Source organism: Heloderma suspectum, chromosome 5 (genome assembly GCF_057233095.1).
Source record: "Heloderma suspectum isolate Gila_16-S chromosome 5, 16-S_ref, whole genome shotgun sequence".
NCBI lineage: Eukaryota > Metazoa > Chordata > Lepidosauria > Squamata > Helodermatidae > Heloderma > Heloderma suspectum.
In genome coordinates, this window is record NC_139462.1 from 111,720,840 (window position 1) to 111,739,873 (window position 19,034).

The 19,034-nt window shown below is 43.6% G+C and overlaps 1 protein-coding gene across 7 annotated transcripts in view; it reads left to right on the forward strand.

Moving 5' to 3' along the window:
- The first annotated feature begins 8,720 nt into the window (after positions 1 to 8,720).
- Positions 8,721 to 19,034, forward strand: part of SEPSECS (Sep (O-phosphoserine) tRNA:Sec (selenocysteine) tRNA synthase) — a 36,052-nt gene continuing 25,738 nt past the window's right edge. Inside the window, exons 1-4 of one of the 7 annotated variants that reach the window (XM_084857008.1) lie at positions 8,721 to 8,804; positions 11,713 to 11,867; positions 15,378 to 15,496; positions 15,588 to 15,746. In XM_084857008.1, the coding sequence (XP_084713134.1) occupies positions 11,779 to 11,867; positions 15,378 to 15,496; positions 15,588 to 15,746 (367 nt within the window). In that variant the 5' untranslated portion in view covers positions 8,721 to 8,804; positions 11,713 to 11,778. Of the gene's footprint in view, positions 8,805 to 9,194; positions 9,404 to 9,523; positions 10,602 to 11,712; positions 11,868 to 15,377; positions 15,497 to 15,587; positions 15,747 to 19,034 lie in introns of those variants that run through there. The other 6 variants (XM_084857004.1, XR_014792187.1, XM_084857007.1 and 3 more) reach the window with 6 other exon arrangements.

Below are 19,034 nucleotides of genomic sequence, written 5' to 3' on the forward strand. Positions count from 1 at the left end.
AAATTGCTCACTGCGCGCGCGCGGGAGAAAGGGGCGGGCCACGCAGAAGCCTCTTCTAACGCGCTTACCGGAATTAAAGGGCCAGGTGCTGGCTGGGGAAGCACCTGCCGCTTCCCTGCCAGTTGCCTCAGGGGCGGCGCCTCCGTATCCCTTCTTACCCTGTACAAAGGAGAAGTCGAAAACAAGGCTAGGGCTGAAGTAAAAGGGATACACCTGTGTTTTTTTGTTTTGTTTTTTCGAAGCAATATATACGAAGGAGCTTTATTTTCAAATTCAACATTAAAATATGCAGAGAGCAAACACCCTAATCTTCTTGGGGAAATATCAGTTGACCCCACTTTCTCCCATGGTGAATCCCTATTAGGACAGCAACATTTTACAAGTATATATTCACAGTAATAAAGGTATCGCCACCTGGATTTTGGAATTTTTCCCCCCCACATGGATCAACGCGGCTATCTTTGGTGTTCTGTTTTTTACGTTGACGCTGTATCACCATGACAGCATTGGTTTCCCGTAGTTGAACAACAGGAAGATTTCCATTTTGGAAATAATTATTTGTGATAAGGCATTCCTGGTTTGTGAACTTGTCAAGCACTTTTGTTCTCTTTCAGAGAAACATACGAAGCTCCTTATACAAAGACAGACCACTAGTCCATCTACCCGCTAACCCAGTATTGCCTCTTGTGACAGGTAGCAGCTCTCCAGCGTCTCAGGCAGAGCAATTACATATCATCTGCTACATCATACTTTTTGCTCGAGATACCAGGGATTGAACCTGACCGTGTACATACAAAATGGGTGCTCTGTAGCAACTGAGCTGGGGTCCCTCTTCAAGTGCAAAAGGCTTCAGGCTGCAAACTCTCTAGCTAAATGCCATTACAAAAATGATAATAATTGGTTCACAATGCAGCACCAGAACAAGTTGGCTAGAATGCATCACTAGTTTAAAAACTACTGATAAGCTTCTTAACTGTTTCTGCGCACAATTCAAAGTACTAGCTTTAGCCTTAAAGCTAAATACAACTTGGCCCTTTGTATCCAAAGGAATGCCTACTCTTATATGAACTTACCTGCTAGTTACAATAATCATTATTCTCTTTTTAGAATCCTTATTTCTCTTTGCTTATTGTCATATACTGTTTCTAGGCTGTATTGTTTTTATTGTAGGGTTGTTGTTTTTGTAATACTATTTTTAACTCTGTACGCGGCCTAGAGTATTTTGTATATAGGTGGGTTATAAATTGAATAACATTAAACAAACAAACAAAATCATCATAGGCCCTTTGCCTGGTGTCCTTGCCTTCAGCGGTTAGGCAAGTAGCAATAGGAGAAAGGGCCTTCTCAGTAGCGGTACCCTGACTGTAAAATGCTCTTCCCAGGACCACTTGACTGGCACCTTAAGAGCGTGTTATGTATTTCCTTCCCATGTTTCTTTTTTTTTTTTTCAAAGAATGAGTGGGAGTTATTGTGCAAGTTCTAAACCTCAGTACTGTAATGCTGTGAAAACCCAACATGCCTAGCCTGCATGTGGTGGGCATCTCAAGTGTACAGAAGTATTCCACTGCAATTCACTTCTTTAATGGTAAAGCAAGGTGTATGTCACCCCACCCCCCAAATATACATGCACACTCTTCCCCCCACATACACACACATAGACACACACAATCTCCCATCCTATAGACACACATACACTTCCCCCTCCCTGAGAACACTGGAGACAGAGAGGGGCTTTTGCCTCTCCCAATCCCCACCCTGGCAACCTCATCTGCAAGATTGCTGTTTCTCTGGGCAAAGAAACAGCAACCTTGCAGGTGAGGTTGCCGGGGTTAGGAGAAATAAAGGCTTTTCCCAGACTCCCCTGAAGGCTGCTGTTTCTGCTCTGCTACTAGTAGCAACCCCTTCATGGATCACTGCCTTGTTGTGGCGAAGGGGCTTGCGTAACTCAGTGAAGCCATAAGCTATGCCGTGCAGGGCCACCCAAGACGGACAGGTCATGGCAGAGAGTTCTGACAAAATGTGGTCCACTGGAGAAGGAAATGGCTCAGATCATGAGCTGCTTCTTGCAAAATTTCGGCTTAAATTGAAGAACGTAGGGAAAACACTAAACCGTTCAGGTATGACCTAAATCATATCCCTGATGAATATACAGTGGAGGTGAGGAATAGATTTCAGGGATTAGACCTGATAGACAGAGTGCCTGAGGAACTATGGACGGAGGTCCGTAACATTGTTCAGGAGGCAGCAACTCAATCCATCCCAAAGAAAAAGAAATGCAAGAAAGCCAAGTGGCTGTCTGATGAGGCTTTACAAGTAGCTCACGAAAGAAGGGAAGCGAAAAGCAAGGGAGAAAGGGGAAGATATACCCAACTGAATGCAGAGTTCCAGAGAATAGCAAGGAGAGACAAGAAGGCCTTCTTAAATGAACAATGCAAAGAAATCGAGGAAAACAACAGAATGGGAAAGACTAGAGATCTCTTCAAGAAAATTGGAGATCTCAAGGGAACGTTTTGTGCAAAGACAGGCATGATAAAGGACAAAGAAGGCAGGGACCTAACAGAAGCTGATGAGATTAAGAAGAGGTGGCAAGAATACACAGAAGAACTCTACAGGAAAGATCTGAATGTCCCTGATAGCCATGATAGTGCGGTCACTGAACTTGAGCCGGACATCCTCGAGAGTGAAGTCAAGTGGGCCTTAGGAAGCATTAGTAACAACAAAGCTAGCGGAGATGACAGTATTCCAGCCGAGCTATTTAAAATCCTAAAAGATGATGCTGTTAAAGTGCTGCATTCAATATGCCAACAAATCTGGAACACTCAACAGTGGCCACAAGACTGGAAAAGGTCAGTTTACATTCCAATTCCAAAGAAGGGCAACGCCAAAGAGTGTTCAAACTACCGCACAATTGCGCTCATTTCACATGCCAGCAAGGTGATGCTCAAAATCCTACAAGCTAGGCTTCAGCAGTATGCGAACCGAGAACTACCGGAAGTACAAGCTGGGTTTAGAAGAGGCAGAGGAACTAGAGATCAAATCGCCAACATGCACTGCATCATGGAGAAAGCAAGAGAATTCCAGAAAAACGTCTATTTCTGCTTCATTGACTACGCTAAAGCCTTTGATTGTGTGGATCACAACAAACTGTGGCAAATTCTTAAAGTGATGGGAGTACCAGACCACCTTACCTGTCTCCTGAGAAACCTGTACGAGGGTCAAGAAGCATAAGTAAGAACCGGACATGGAACAACCGATTGGTTCAAAATTGGGAAAGGAGTACGACAAGGCTGCATATTGTCACCCTGCTTATTTAACTTATATGCAGATTACATCATGAGAAATGCCGGGTTGGATGAATCAGAGGTAGGAATTAAGATTGCTGGGAGAATTATCAACAACCTCCGATATGCAGACAATACCACCCTAATGGCAGAAAGCAAAGAGGATCTAAAGAGCCTCTTGTTGAGGGTGAAAGAGGCTCTTTAGATCTGTTCCTTTCTTTCTCCATACTTGTCTCTTCCCATCATTCTGGCACAAGTTAATCTTAGTTTCATCAGTCCAAAGAATCTTATTCCAGAACTGGGCAGGCTTTTTTAGGGGGTTGCTGGCAAAAGCTAATCTGGCCTTTCTGTTCTTGAGCGTTACCAGTGGTTTGCACCTTGTTGTGAAGCCTCTGTATTTACATTCATAAAGCCGTCTCTTGACTGTAGATGTTGACAACGACATGCCTACCTCCGTGTTCTTGACCTGCCTAGATGTTGTGAAAGGGTTCCTCTTCACCATGAGCAGAATTCTGCGGTCATCCACTTTAGTTGTTTTCCAAGGTCTTCCAGGCCTTTTGCTGTTGCTGAGCTTGCCAGTTAATTCCTTCTTTTTCAGGATGTTCCAAACTGTTGTATTGGCCACTCCCACTGTTTTTACTCTCTCTCTGATGTGTTTATGTTGTTTCCTCAGCCTAATGATGGCCTCCTTCACTCGCATGGACACCTCTTTGGACCTCATGTTAGGAGTTCCAGTGAACAGCTACCAAATGCATATGTAACACGCAGAACCACCTCCAGGACTTTTATCTGCTTGATTGGTCATGGGGTGCCCAGGAAACAGGCCACACCTGGCCATGCAGCTGCTTGTCAGCCATCTGTTCCATTACTTATGAGCCACCAACGATGTGTGTATGCCACTGGCTGTCCTTCCTGAATGGTTAGTGCCCCACTTTTGTCAAACCCCTTGAATTACAGCTGGAAGCCCTGACTTCGCTCCCATCTGGGTGTGTTTCCTTTCAACTTCAATGTGGTGGTGTGTACAGAGGCCAACTGCCAAAACAGTTATCTTTGTTCCAATATTTCTGGCCCTGACTGTACATCAACCTGCGAGGGGGGAAAAGGTCAGAACAGCCCACATGACATCACAGATACCACCCAGCTTGCTATGTGCCACTCACTTCAAAATTATTGCCATATGGAGAAGAGCTGTACTCTGTCCATGGGAGATATACTGTAATATTGGTAGATATGTGGAAAGAATTTGGTAATCCCACTTTTAAGAAACAACCTGAGAGCATTACCTCAGTTGCGCAAGGAACCCATGTTTGGATTTTCCTCATGTCACTTCTATGTGACTTTATACTAGTGGTGCCCAATATTATGAAACTGGAATTGTAGCTGTTTGGGAATTACTATGTGATGAGACATCTGCATCCTCATGTCTAGTCAGCTCTGATAGATGGTTCACTTGTTTATTTCAAACTATATGGACAAATAAAGCTGAGGAATATAAGAAGACACATGACTAATAGTTAATAATAACTAGTAGGTCAGCTGTATCATAATTCACAAATAGTTTGGGTGAGTCATTTCCATATAATCTTACTACAAAAGTTATCAACCATAACTAAGCAAAATAGAAAATGCTCCTAAAACATAATGATAACGATTCTAAGTGCAAAGATCATATTAAAAAACAGAACATCCTGGACATGTTTTATCAGGGTGCAATCCTATGCACACTTACCTGGAAGTAAGCTTCCCTGGACACACTGGGACTTCTAAATATGCACAGGATTGTGTTGTGAGCCACGTTGTAAAGTTTGATCCTATGCATGTTTACTTAAGAATAATTTTCACTAATTTCCATGGGGCTTAATCCCAGGTAAATGTGCCTGTGACAAGCCATGTAGCTCAGTCATATGCATGCTGTTTATTACTCAGAAGTAAGTCTCACTGAATTCAGTGGGACTTAGTCCCAAGTGAGTGCATAGGATTGAACCCCTACTCCACAATCCTATGCTCACTTATTAGGGAGTAAACCCCATTGAACTCAATAGAACACTTCCAAGTATAGGCTTGTGCTGTTAAGGTATTGTCTGATAAGTGTGTACAACACTTGGGGTTTCAATCCTATGCACCCTTTCATGGGAGTAAATTTCATTGAACACGGTAGAATTTAGTTGGAAGTAAATATGCATAGGATTCCACTGGACTTAATTGATAGTCCTTGCCTAAGGAAAGAAACTACTAACCATATATAAGAGCAGCTCATGGAATATGGATTCAACCTATGGATGGGGTATGTTCCCCCTGAAGACTCAGGCTTGCAGTTTGGGTGTACTGGAACTGGCCGTGAACCCGGATGCCCAAGTTTTGGCAGTGGCCAGGAGTGTGTTTACACAGCTGAGGCTATTGCACCAACAGCATTCATTCCCATAGATGTCTGATCTGGCCATTTTCACACATGCCTTAGTTATATTCCATCTGGACTACCGTAATATGCTCTACATGAGGCTACCTTCAAAAATTGTTCAAAAACTTCAGCTGGACCACAATGCTGAGGCCAGACTCTTGAGCGGGGCTGGTTATGAGGGAGCACATGACTCCCTTCTTACAACAGCTTCACTGACTACGGGTCTGTTTCCAGGCAGAACTCAAAGTGCTGGTTATGATCTATAAAGCTCTGCATAACTTGGGACCAGCTGTGAAGCTGTGCACAACTGCAGAGTTGCTCTTCTCATTTTATATACCTGAAAGACCACCTTCTCCCATATGAGCCTGCCTGGGTCATAAGATCCTCAGGAGAGGCCCTTCTTTCGAGAACACCACCTTCAGAGGTGTGTTTGGTGGTGACGCAAAATAGGGCCTTCTCGGCGGCCACCCCCAGGCTGTGGAACTCCCTGCCAAGAGAAGGTAGGTTCACCCGCTCTCTGCTGTCCTTCCATGAGCAGGCAAAGACCTTTTTATTCAAGCAGGGCTTTGGCATGTAAGCTGGTCTGATAGGCTGGATATTGTTTTTCTTCTTATTGTTGTGTTTTTAATTGTGTTTTAATGCATTTGTTTTATTATTGTTTTAATCAATGTTTATTTATGATTGTAAGCTGCCTTGAGTGCCATTTGTATTGGTAGAAAAGCGGGATACAAATCAAATAAATAAACATAACAGAAATGTCACCAGTTGTATTTTAAGAACATTTCCTCTCCTGTTTAGTTATGGAAGATGTTAAAGTTTAAGTTGGGCATTATATGACAATGAATGAATAACCCATAATTTTGGTAAAGTACAATATAGTCGTTGTTCACTAATTAGTAGCTTATTAATCATATGTGCACTTATATAACATATTTATTTGACTTCAAATGGATTTCAGGCTAAGAAGCTTCACTTTATGTGCCTTGGTATGCTAACTTGCATTATTTTCTTAGCATCATGCCGAAGAGCAGTAATGGGAGAAGTAACAGAGGAAAAATATAACAAATTCTTCTTGAGTTTTTTGAGTTGTAGGTTGGCGCCCTCTTGTGATATTATAAGTTATAAAATCTTCAACACATCCTCTCATTTTTAGGCTGTGTCAGACGAGCACATCATGAGGAAAAATAGTTCTATGGAAAAATCAGACTTAACTTCCAGTCAGTTTAAAATCTAGCAAAGAAGGCACCACATTTAGGATGAAAACACAGACATCTCAAGAAGGTGCAGATATGTATTTTCAATATTCTCTTTCCACAGCATCAGTAAACCCTGAACACTTCAGTTCTACGGTACACTGTAAAAAAGGAAATTCCACATGTTGGGATACTCCTGCTTCTTTTCTGAACCTTCTTCCTATTCAGTTGCATGCTATAACTTACTTAAAGCATAATCCTATACATGTTGACTCAAACCTATGTCCCACTGAGATCAGTGGGGCTCCCACATAAATGGGCATAGGACTGCAACCTTAATTTCCTAGTGGTTCCCTGCATCCTCTCCTTTTCAAAACTCCAGTCAGAGGTTCCAGATTTCTTTAAGGGTGGAATCCTATACATGTTTAGACAGAACAAAGGCCTGCAACTCCCAGCATGCCCCTAGCCAGATTAAATCATATTTCATGTCATAAATGGATTTGTGAAAAATCAGGCTTGGAATTGTATCAGATTAAATTAAATTACACCGAGTTTTACAATGGATCGCCCATAAACTAAACAGATCGGAAACATCAGTAAATTAGGCGCTTGAAAACATGCTTATTCATGACAAAGGCAGTCCACAGCCCATAGAAGCCAGTAAGAGTAACAGTTTGACTGCTGTTACTCCTTGCAAGAGCTTTCCATTGTTAAGGAAAACCTTAAAAATCATGAGATATATACAAGTTGTAGGCTTCTTGCTTCAACCATTAAAAGACTACATAGTATGTAGTTTTACTTTGCATGTTCCTCTGAACTGTAGAGAAAATGTCTGTAAAGTTTGGCTGACACTTATCTGGCTGAAGGCTTCAAGACATTCAGCCTAATCCTGTACATATTAAGTTGGAAGTCGGTTCTACATGACCTAAAATTAATCACCAGCTTTGCTAATATATGGACTACCATGATGTTGTTGGAATGTGTGTTGTAATTACTGATAAAAACAGATGAATCATCTTCTAGCTGTTGTATTTTCAGGGGTAAAGTACCCATTGCTTGTTTATCCTAATATGCTTTGGCACAACCTGAGAACTGTTGCACTGGATATACACTGCTTTAGGCTGAGATCCTATAAAACCATACCTGGGAGTAAGCCCCATTAAAATCAGAGGACATTCTCAGTAAATATGTTTAGGATCATACTGTTGATCTATAAAAAACTCCCTGAATCAGCATCTTAAAGCTTCCAGAGGGGTAACCATGGATCGTTTCCAATGTTAGTCCTACTTAGAGTAGGCCCATTGAAATGAATGGGTCTTAAATTAGACTAGCATTGGATTTAATCCAATGTTAGTCTGTTCTGGCAAAAACAGCAAGAGTCCAGTAGCACTTTAAAGATTAACAAATTGATTACAGCATATTCTTCCATGAACTAGAGTCCACTTCATCAGGTGCATGGAGTGTTATCCTCAGTTGGCAGGTGTATAAATAAACACAAGGGTGCAAAGGAAAAAGAAGTAAACACCAACATCAACTGTCATGAAATGCAAAAAGTGCAATCTGTGACAATTCAATTTAAGTTTAAATGCACGCAAAATAAGCATAGTGACAACAGTAGCAGGCTGTAGGACTCTTACATATCGCAACAGGGGCTTCTACTGTGCCCTTTACCAGTAACTTCTTGTTCTCTTACCCAGGGGTGGGCAGAAAGTAGCTTTCCAGATGTTTTGGACTTCAACTCCCACCATTCCTGACCATTGGCCATGCTGGCAGGGGCTTCTGGGAGTTGAAATCCCAAACAGCTGAAGCTCTAGTTTCTAACCCCCGCCCCCCATCTATCCTTATTAACTTCCAGTATGAGGAAGGGTTCCATGAAATTCGAAAAGTTGCTTTGTGACCGTGACTGCTCCTGGCTGCGTTACTTTTTCCCTAGTAAGTGTTTACATTGTTTATTTATTGCATTTATATCACGCCGTTTTTCCTCTTGCAAGGAACCCAAGGCAGCTGACATTATCCTAAACCTCTCCATTTCGGCTGCACAACAACAACCCTGTGAGGCGGGTGGGGCTGAGAGTCTGTGACCGGCCCAAAGTCACCCGGTGAGCTCCCATGGCCGAGTGGGGACTAGAGCCTGGATGTCCCGGCTCCCAGTCCAACACTCTCACCACTACACCACGCTGGCTATTTTACTAGAATAAAAAGAATTCTACGAAACAACGCCATCATTCCAAAGACGGCGGCCTATCGCTCTTCTTCACCCTCCCGCCCTGCAGGGGGCGCTCATCGCTCTCGCTATATCGCCGTACCTCTCTGACCGCGCTCACAGACCCGTCCGAGGGCGGAGCGGGCCTGAGTGAGCGCGCAAGCGCGCAGCACGTCACTCCCCGCCTCTCGTCTGTTCTTCCTCGTTCCCCGCCATGAACGCGGAGAACTTCCAGACCAGCGAGAGGCTGGTGAACGCGGCCTATGTGCGGCAGGGCGCTCAGGGGCGCCGCGCGCACGAGCTCCGCCTGCGGGCTCTGCTGGAACAGGTAACACCGCCGCGAGCGGCGCTCCCAGCACGCTCTGAAGGAAGATGGGCGGGGCCTACTCTGGAGCCCCGCCCCCGCCTGCATTTCAGGCCCCGCCTCCCGAGCTCTTCGAGGCCCCTCGCTTTCAGTGTTGCTGGAAAGGCAGTTAGAAGAGGTTCAAAAGGCCCCTTGGGTTCCCCTTAATTTTTTTCCTAGCGATATTTCTTTGTTACGTTTATAGACTGTCTTTCCTCTAATGAGCTCAAGGTGGTTTACGTTCCTCTTTTCTCCGCCCCGCATTTTATCCTCCCAACAACCCTGTGAGGTAGCTTACGCCGAGAGACGTGGACTGGCTTCGTGCCTGAATGGGGATTTGACGTTGAGCTCCTCAGACGTAGTCAACACGTGAGACACGCAGGAGAAAGACAGAGGAGGGTTATGTGTATAAGCCTGAGGGTCGCTGTGGCTTGTGCGCATCGCCCCTCCGGGTGTGTTGGACCAACTCCCATCATGCCCCAGCCAGCATGGCCAATGGTTTGGGGAGTTGTCATCCAAAACATCTGGAGGGCACCATGTTGGGGAAGGCTGCGCTAAACTGGTTTAGCGTGATGTGCAAACGTGGCTGAGGTGACCTGTGTCAAGACATTAATTGCGAATATACCTTGAGACCTTGTTAACCTCCTCCATGTGCATTTGGAATTTCCTGTTAGCTTTGAAGTCCAGGCTAAGGTTAAAACGATCTGATCTCATTAAAGGTAATGCCTTGGTTCAGACATCCTGTCCCAATTGGAAACATCTCCCCCTCTTGTGTATGAATTTCTCTTTATCTGTTGCCTTAACTGCACAGTCTTGGGGGCTAACTGTGTGTAACACTAACCAGGATCTTGTCAGAAACCATGGTATACAAATCTGTTTCAAACCAGGGTTTGAAGGTATGGTTTCAGGCAATCCTGAACTATTAACTGTAGTTAGTGCAAATTAAGATGTAACCCTAAGGCTGCAATCTGATACACACTTGCCTGATAGTAAGTTTCAGTGAGTCTTACTTCTGAGTAGACATGCATAGGATTGCACTGTAGACTGTTACAGTGAACTATAGAAGGGACTGGGAAATGTGTATTTGAGAGGGGAGAAAGGAATGTACAAGCCTGCTTCGTACTTCCAGTCTTCAAATCATGCACATGACATCTGAAGGGAGCCAACGCTGCAGTGTAGCATGGTAAGTGGTGTGGGTACAAACACCTCATTATTTCTCTGCACAAAACTTCCTAGCATCCACGAGAGAAGTCTAATACAGTTTTTCTGCCAAAGGAACTGCCTCCATCAGCAGAACCAGAAGGGGTGCAGTGCCCCCTGCACACCCTCAAAATCTGCTGCAGCGGGTTGGGGGACCTTTCGGAACAGATTTGCAGGGGGAAAGAGAGAGGGGGAAAGTCCCATTGCACAAGCGGACTTCCATGTACACAGTGTTGGCTTTTGCTCTGTGAGTTTAAAAAACAGTGTAGTTATCTGGAGAGTGGAGGCAAGAGGTGAAAAAGAAATACACAGAATGCCTGGGTGTATGTGCGGTAGTAATCCCTCCCTTGCATTTTAAGTTGGTGAAGATTGAATGTAAGTTGGAAGTTCCACATCCTGGTAAACAGAATCAAATATATAGGTGGAAAAACAGGTTCTTGGACACACATTCTTCAGCCAGCAGAAGGGGCAGGGGGAGGAACAGGAATGCTTAGGATTGTTTATATGATTCTCCTGAGATGTTAGCTTAGATAGAATCAATTGTCTCTTAAGAGAGGGAAGGGAGGATGGTGTTGGGCTCATTTCTGCTTTTTATATCTTAGGGGAAGTCAGAAGTCTCTGCAAATCCAGTGGAGAATACATAGCATTCTGTTGCATTCAGTTCCTTTGATTTTAGCCTTGTTCTACAGATTTTTGTATGGCATACCCATAGAATTATAAAACACTAGGGCTTTAATCCAGGTAACATCATTAGTCATGGCTAAATCCCACTGAAAGCAATAATTCACCTTAGCTCAGTTGGGACCCAAAATAGTGTTACTGGCAGAACTCTGTAAATCTGACTATTCTGAAAAAAATATTTAAAATTGCAAGTACAAGAGCGTGTAGATAGATGAGTATACAGATAACTTCAATATTTGAGACACTTTGCAATCTTTGCAATAATAGGGTACTTTTCAGCTGAAAACCTGAGTGCTTTAAGTTCCAGTTAAATTTCACCTTATTCTAATCTGTTTTATCTAAACAAACAAAACAATAGTATGTAAATATGCACACCTGAATGGTATTGTGTTTAATTCTACTATTTTTTCAAGGGCAAATGTCCTGAAGATGGATGGGATGAAAGCACTGTTGAACTTTTTCTTCATGAACTTGCAATTATGGATAGCAATAATTTTCTGGGCAATTGTGGCGTGGGTGAAAGGGAAGGAAGAGTTGCATCAGGGCTAGTAGCCAGCAGACATTACAGGTAAATGCTACTTTTTCAGGCTGTTTGGTTTTTGATTATCAACAACATGAAATGTGTATAAATCTACTTTTTATTTTAAAAACAAATAGCACAAGGCTGATGCTGTATCACTTAAAATAGGAGTTTGGCACTTTAATCTGGTTTATTTTCCAATCCTAGCACGTAATATGCCAGTAAATACATTTGGGAGTGTACCAGTTGTTTCGCCATTACTGTATCACAAACCATGGTTTCACACTGACGTTGCTGTCACTATACACTATTGTAGTTTGGTAACATTGGTACAGTTTGGATTGCAGATAGAATCTCGTTATGTTGAAGATATGATTTTCGGTCTGCCTTTTATCCATTTGTAAACATCTGAAAAGTTTACTGTGTGAGAGAGAGAGAATTAGGAGAAAAACCAGTTTCTTCATCCAAATCTGCCCTTGGTCCAAGGCAAAAGACTTAAGGGTGGGATGGGAAATATACCCAGCACCTGAGATGTACTTTTAGACCTGGTTTGCACAACACAGCTACCTAGAGTTTGTTTAAACCCTGGTTAGTCATCAACAAGCAGGATTGAATGAGTATGCTGGCTGCTGCCCACCTGCTCATGCTGAGCTAAACAACCCAGGGATGCTCCATCCCTGGGTTCTTTAGTGCGATGTCCGAATGCGGAATTGTGGGTTGTTAGAATTGTAACCCAAGAATAAACCATGTGTTACAAGTCTGGGTTGTTCCTCCCCTAACAACCCACAATTCCTGGTTGGAAGGCACACTAAACAACCCAAGGAAGGTGTGTCACTGGGTTGTTTAGCTCAGTGGGAGCAGGGGGTGGGAGGTAGCATGCACGTTCCCACTTGTTAACGACATGTGAAGTGGGTCATGGTGTTCCTCATCATGTGCGCTTTACTTAACAAATGATCAGCACTGTCAGTGTTCACTGGGTGTGACATTCAGCTCAGGCACCTCCTTCCTCCCATTTCAGAGGTGATAAAGCAGATGGGGTTGATCACATCTTAGGGGCATAATTGTGCATACTTCTGCTGTGCTTTGTTCCCTGAATCAGAGGATAAAAGCTAGTTCATGGTTCGTAAAAAGAGAGACTATGATCTCATGCAGATGATATGAGTAGATCACTTGGGTGAGGCGGTTTTGTACTTCTTGGTGCTTTTGAAGCACTTCTTGGTATGATCAAAACTGGAACATTATTTCCTTGCTGCTATGTTAACAAATATTAGCTTAGTGAAATTGAATTTTTGGGTGAAGAAACAAATGATGTATTTTTCTTTTCCACTTCAACTTAATTAGTTTTACAGTGGAACATTTACCCTTCACCAGTACACTAATCAGAATTTCATCTCTCTCTTCCATATATTAAAGCAAAAGCGTACTGAACATCAGTTACATGCAGATATATTGAATTATGGGAGCTGCATTTTTAAATGACCCTTATGACAGATTAATTGCTGCTAACATGAACAAAAGCCCATTAAAATAGATTTTATTCAAATGAAGCAGAGCTTATGGGCAAACTCAGCTTCTAATACCCTGAAGTCTTAGGTCATCTGGTACTTGATTGGGCTACTTTATAATTTAGAGATGCCCTAGACAATGCATTTAAAAGATACACTTATTTTGTTGTTCCAAAAAGTATGTATTTGTTGTTCCAGTTGTCTTGTCAGCAAAATAAGAATTCTAGTTTTTAAATTGCTGGAAAATTTGTATGCAAGATTGTAGGTAGATTAATATGGAGATCCACAATTTTCAGCTTGGCTTACTAGCATGCTATGACATGTAGTCATCAGTCTCCCCTCTCCCAAGTCATCTGTGTTTGCTAGAGGGCTTGGGTAAGGAGAGTAATCAGTTCCCCTTCATGTGAGGCTTTGCAGAACGCAGAATCGGAGCAAGATACCTACCCTGTGTGAAACTAAATTAAGACCAGTCGTATGCTTCCTGGTTTTCTAGCATGCGCTGAGGACTTAGGCAGGTCACCTCGTGCAGCAAGAAGAGATATGAGGGACGTGCGATATTTGGGGAAACTTTGAGGTCCTGTTTATGTTGTGGCATTGCAGCAGCTATCAGAGCATCCTGTTGGAGGGGAGAAGGGGAAACCTAGTCATTTCTTCCATGTGTGCTGCTAATACCAAAGGGAAGGCACCTTGTTGTAGCTCTCAGTATTTGCCAGGCTGCATTGGTGCTGGAATTTCAGGGGCCCGTTCGGCAAGCCTTAGAATGGAGTGCAAGGAACCATCAGTGGCTCCATGCCTCTCCATCCTTTCTCTGCCCACCCACCCCCAAACTCCTTGCGAAGTGCTCATATGCTGTGTAGGAGCTTCTCCTCTGCATTGTTGTATTTTGAATTTTAAAAGCTATGCATGTTTTGCTTTCCAAACAGTATATATTTATTGTTCCAGCTCTCACATCAGCAACTTAAGAATGTGAGTTTCTCCTTTGCGCTGAACTGCAGACCGGAAGGTCAGCAGGACAGCAGTTCGAGACCCGAGTGCCACGTGACGGAGTGAGCTCCCGTCTTCAGTCCCAGCTCCTGCCAACCTAGCAGTTCGAAAGCAAGAAATTGCAAGTAGATAAATAGGTACCGCTTCGGCGGGAAAGGTAACAGCGTTCCGTGCACCTCGGTGTTCAGTCATGCCAGCCACATGACCACGGAAGCGTCTTCGGACAGCACTGGCTCTTCGGCTTAGAAATGGAGATGAGCACCACACCCTAGAGTCGGACACGACTGGTTGGGGACACCTTTACCTTTTTTTTTTTTTTAGTACTGCTAATGGCTGGCTGCTGTGTTGTTGGAAGTATCCGCACTCGAAGATCCCCTTGTCCCAGTTCTCAGAGCTATAAGCCCAGTTCTGTGCTGTACTGCTTGTTCACAGCAAAGTATAGCATCAGGCTCAATGATCTACTGTGCCAGATGGGTATAACATGAGATTGGTAAGCCAGATGCAGCCCACCAGCCACATATGTCAGGTGTTCAACAGCTCCTCCGCATTTGCCATCCTAGGCAGGCAGCAAAAATAAAAAACTTCTCAAGCCTCCTTATATGGCTGCTGACAGCATTCGGCTTGTTGGTCATAAGTTACATAGATCCACACTACATAGCGGTAAACATGGCAGCTGGTTTCACAATTAATTAAATGTTTTGAGGTTAACGATAGTAAAATTCATGATGTTTGATCTCATTAGCTCTGTCATTGTGCAGATCTGTGTATCAAATCAGAATACCTACTATAACTTTGCTGCATAGGGTAAAATTCGACATCATATGAGCGGATTCTGCTTGTGCAGTTGGACTTCCCCTGCAACTGCCCACGCCCCCTCGATCTGCTTAGGAGAGTCTCCCAACCCTTCAGAGCAGATTTTGAGAGAGTGCAGCGGGCTCCAGGTGGAGGAGGCATCTGCCCTCCCTCGGTGCACTGACAGAATGGCTTCTGTCAGTTAGCTGGAAACAACCCATAGCTTTTTAAAATGTTAAATGTTAGATCTTTTCTCAATGTTCTCTTTTGTTTCCAGACTGATCCATGGAATTGGAAGGTCAGGTGATATTTCTGCTGTCCAGCCAAAAGCCGCAGGCTCTAGTCTCTTAAACAAGCTTACTAATTCAATTGTCTTGGATATTATAAAACTTGCTGGTAAGTATGGAGCCAAGTATGTTCCCTTATGGATGCCCTGAATAATTTTAAAGCAGTTGGTATTTACATCTGATTTACCTTTTGCTTGCAGGCGTCAGGGCAGCAAACAGCTGCTTTGTGGTCCCCATGGCAACTGGCATGAGTCTAACATTATGTTTCTTAACCCTGCGGCACAAGAGACCAAAGGCGAAATACATTATCTGGCCCCGTATAGACCAGAAATCCTGCTTCAAGTCGATGATTACTGCAGGTAAAGGGCTATGTGTGGATGTGGGTGCTGGTGGTTTATGTAGCCTCAAACATTAGCATATGTTGCTTGTTTTAAAATGTGCATTTATAAGCGTAATATAGAAATAGACAGCAGAAGTGTTTCTCAGCTAGCCAGAGCAGACAATAAATCAGGTTTCTGCAACTTGACCAGCCACGTTGAGCATAGCCCACTCCAACAAAAACCTCTTTTGGTTGGTGCCTGTGTGGGATTGCAGTAACAGAGGGCTTCTCAAGTACATGTCTGGTGGATTACTTTGGCTCGGTAGGTCAGAAGACAATCTCTCTTGTCTGTGGGCCATATGTGAGGATTTTTTTCTGAAGCCATGCAGACTTTACATTTCCTCTACAGCAGGCATACTGATTTTCAATATTGCATTGGTGACCCTTCCACTTTAGAAGTTAGAAAGTTTGTGAACATTATTTGACATCCCAACAGTTTGTCCTGAGGCTGACAGGGAGCTTGCAGAAAGGGAATAGTGACAGAGAACCCCAATATCTGCATACTTGCTAAGAGCAATAGATAAGAGTGAGCTCTTGAAAGGGCTAGCATGTAACAAATGTGTGAAATTCTAAAGATGTATGTCTCCTAAAGGTAAAGACAGATGTAACTAAGTGTGGTGCAAGTAGCTTGAACACATTTTCTGCATTCTGAGGCATTTGTTTTCAGAGGAAAGAATGTGCGTTCAAACCACTCCCAGCACACTTAGAATATTATGCCTCCCTTTGCCCCATGCATTTGTCCCCACATGATGCTTTTCATATTTGCCTCACTCTTCTTGTCTCTCATACTGGTCCAGTTCTTGGCTTTGTCTGTGTCTTGTCTTCATCTGTTTTCTCAGCCAGTTTCCCTTCTCCTAAGAGACTCCTTTCTTTATTTACTTTTTTCGGTCTCTTTCCCAACTTTGTATCTTCTGACATTATTCTTTATACCTCATCCCTATTCCAGCACAGCCATTTCTGACCATATATCTTGCATGTTAGGTTTTTCATTGGTCCCTTCTCCTTTTCTTTCTTCATCCCCATTTTTCATCTTGAGCCCTCCAGCTCCTCTTTAGCAGACTCCATTTCCTTTAGCCCAGGGATGCATGGCCCATGGGCCACATGCACTCCCCCAAGGCCTTAACCGTGACCTCCATGACCCTCTTTCGCTGATTCCTCCTGCTCCTCCACGAATTCTGCTGCAAACAGACCTGATTACCTTTGAGTTGTTTGCCTTGCCCACTTTCATCTAAAAAGATGCTCTAGCAGCGCTCTGCTAGAGGGTGGCTGCCAGAGCATCTATACTCCTGCTTGTGAATAAGTGTGCGTGCACATGCAGCCCCTAGTCCCCAAGCCAGCATCATATATGGCTCTCAGGGCCAAAAAAGTTGTGCACCCATGTTTTAGGCTCTCTTTCCGTCTCTTGTTTCCTTCCCACTGTATCTTTACCTCTTTACCCTTCCATATGTCAATTTCTTTTTCCTCAGCTGCCTTCCTCCATCTATCTTCTATTCAGGTTTCTTCTTTTCAACTCAGTGCCTTCTCTTTGCTCACTTTCCAACCAAAAGGTGGTTGGAAAGTGAGCTGTCTCTTGGGTTCACTCTTTAACTTCTCCACATTCTTGGCCTTCCCTGCCACCTTCCTTCTTTCCCTGGCATTCAGTCTGTTGCCTCTCCGTCTCCCTTTCTACCAACAGTGAGCAACATATTATCCAAGTGTACTTGAAAAAAAAACCCTGAAGGAAAGTAATTCCAGTCCTCTGTGTGGATTTTTAGAAAAACACCAGTATTGTCCCGTTTTTTTTTTTTACTATTGGCTTCAGTAAGGCAATGGGAAAAAGTGGTACAGAGCATAAAGAGCTCTGCCCCATCGTTCAGCATTGTGACCTTTCTGTCAGGGTGGACACTGAGCCCATAGAATCCCAGAGTAGTTCTGATTCTGAGGAAGAGGAGCCGCTCCTGGGAGAGGAGTGCGCTCATCCTTCCCAGGGCCAACAGCTGACAGAGATTCCTCCCACCGGCATTCCTAGCATAGATAGCAGTCCTGGGAGTGACAGAGCGCGGGAAGCAGACTTGCTGGACGCGTGACGCCGACGCAGGGAGTGGCGCCAAATGGAGGGTGCGGAAAGGAGGCATAGTGCCCGGTTGGTGTGCAAACAACGGTTGCGCCCAGAGGATCCAAGGGAAAAGGGGAGGGACTCTCCCTAGCCCAAGGTCTGCCAGTGATTCCCTTTCAAATGGGGACCAACTGTTCCAACTTAGGGCATAGGTACTCTGCTGCTCATATCTAGTTGCTAACAGTAGAGTTGTTAAGTTGTAAAAGAGGAATAAAGCTTTGAAAAGGATCCCTTTGTCTGTGTCTGGACTTGGCTACTGGATTAGACTGAGAGAGGCCTCCAAGGAGCCCTTGACACTGTCACAGCAATGAAAACTGGGGCTTCTGTAATGGATCTGAATGCATGGTAGTATCATGGCCAGGATCTTTGTTGGCTGTGGATTCAGGACCTCATGTCTGATGTATCTTCAGGAATTGCAAGGTCAACAGAGAGACAGGCTGGGTGTTGCTTCTGATGCTAACATTCTCCTTCACTTCTGGGAGGTGGCTTGGTTTTTCCCTTAAGAAAGGCACACGGCAACCTATCTAATTCTGTGCGGTTGCTGTTCACACCCACTTCTTACTGTCATAGCAATCATGCAAAATGGTTTCAAGCAGAATTCCTCACAATTATCTGGCTATTAGCTCATTTAGACCACTCACTTATGGTTTCTATTTATTTATTTTAAGAATTTGTAGACCGCATCTTCATCCATAACAATGAGACCCAGAATGTTATACATAAACATTTTAAATCTACAATACAATTAAAAAGTATCTAGTATCATTTCACACGCGCGCACACACGCGCGCAAACACACACACACTCACATGTCCCACAGCTTAGTATGATAAATCAGTTTATTTTAGTTCTCAGAAGCTGCACTGTTTGTCAACATTCCACTGCTGTCATCTTCTTTTTCTAACTGGTAGAATGTTAGTAAATATTCCATGCCATAAGAGTAGCTCAGCTTATGGCTGGGTTGGGGATTGCTTACCGGCAGCCAGAAATGTTTAGCTTAATTAGATATGAGTATAATAAAATGTTAATTTACAGTAAGTTAGGATAACACCATTTTAATTTTAAGTAGAGGTGTGTTCCAAACTTTTAGAAAGGTGGAGATAATGGGTCCCGTGCCCCCCAAATAACTTGGATTTTCAGTTGGAATCCAGTCTGGCCAGATAGCTACTAGAG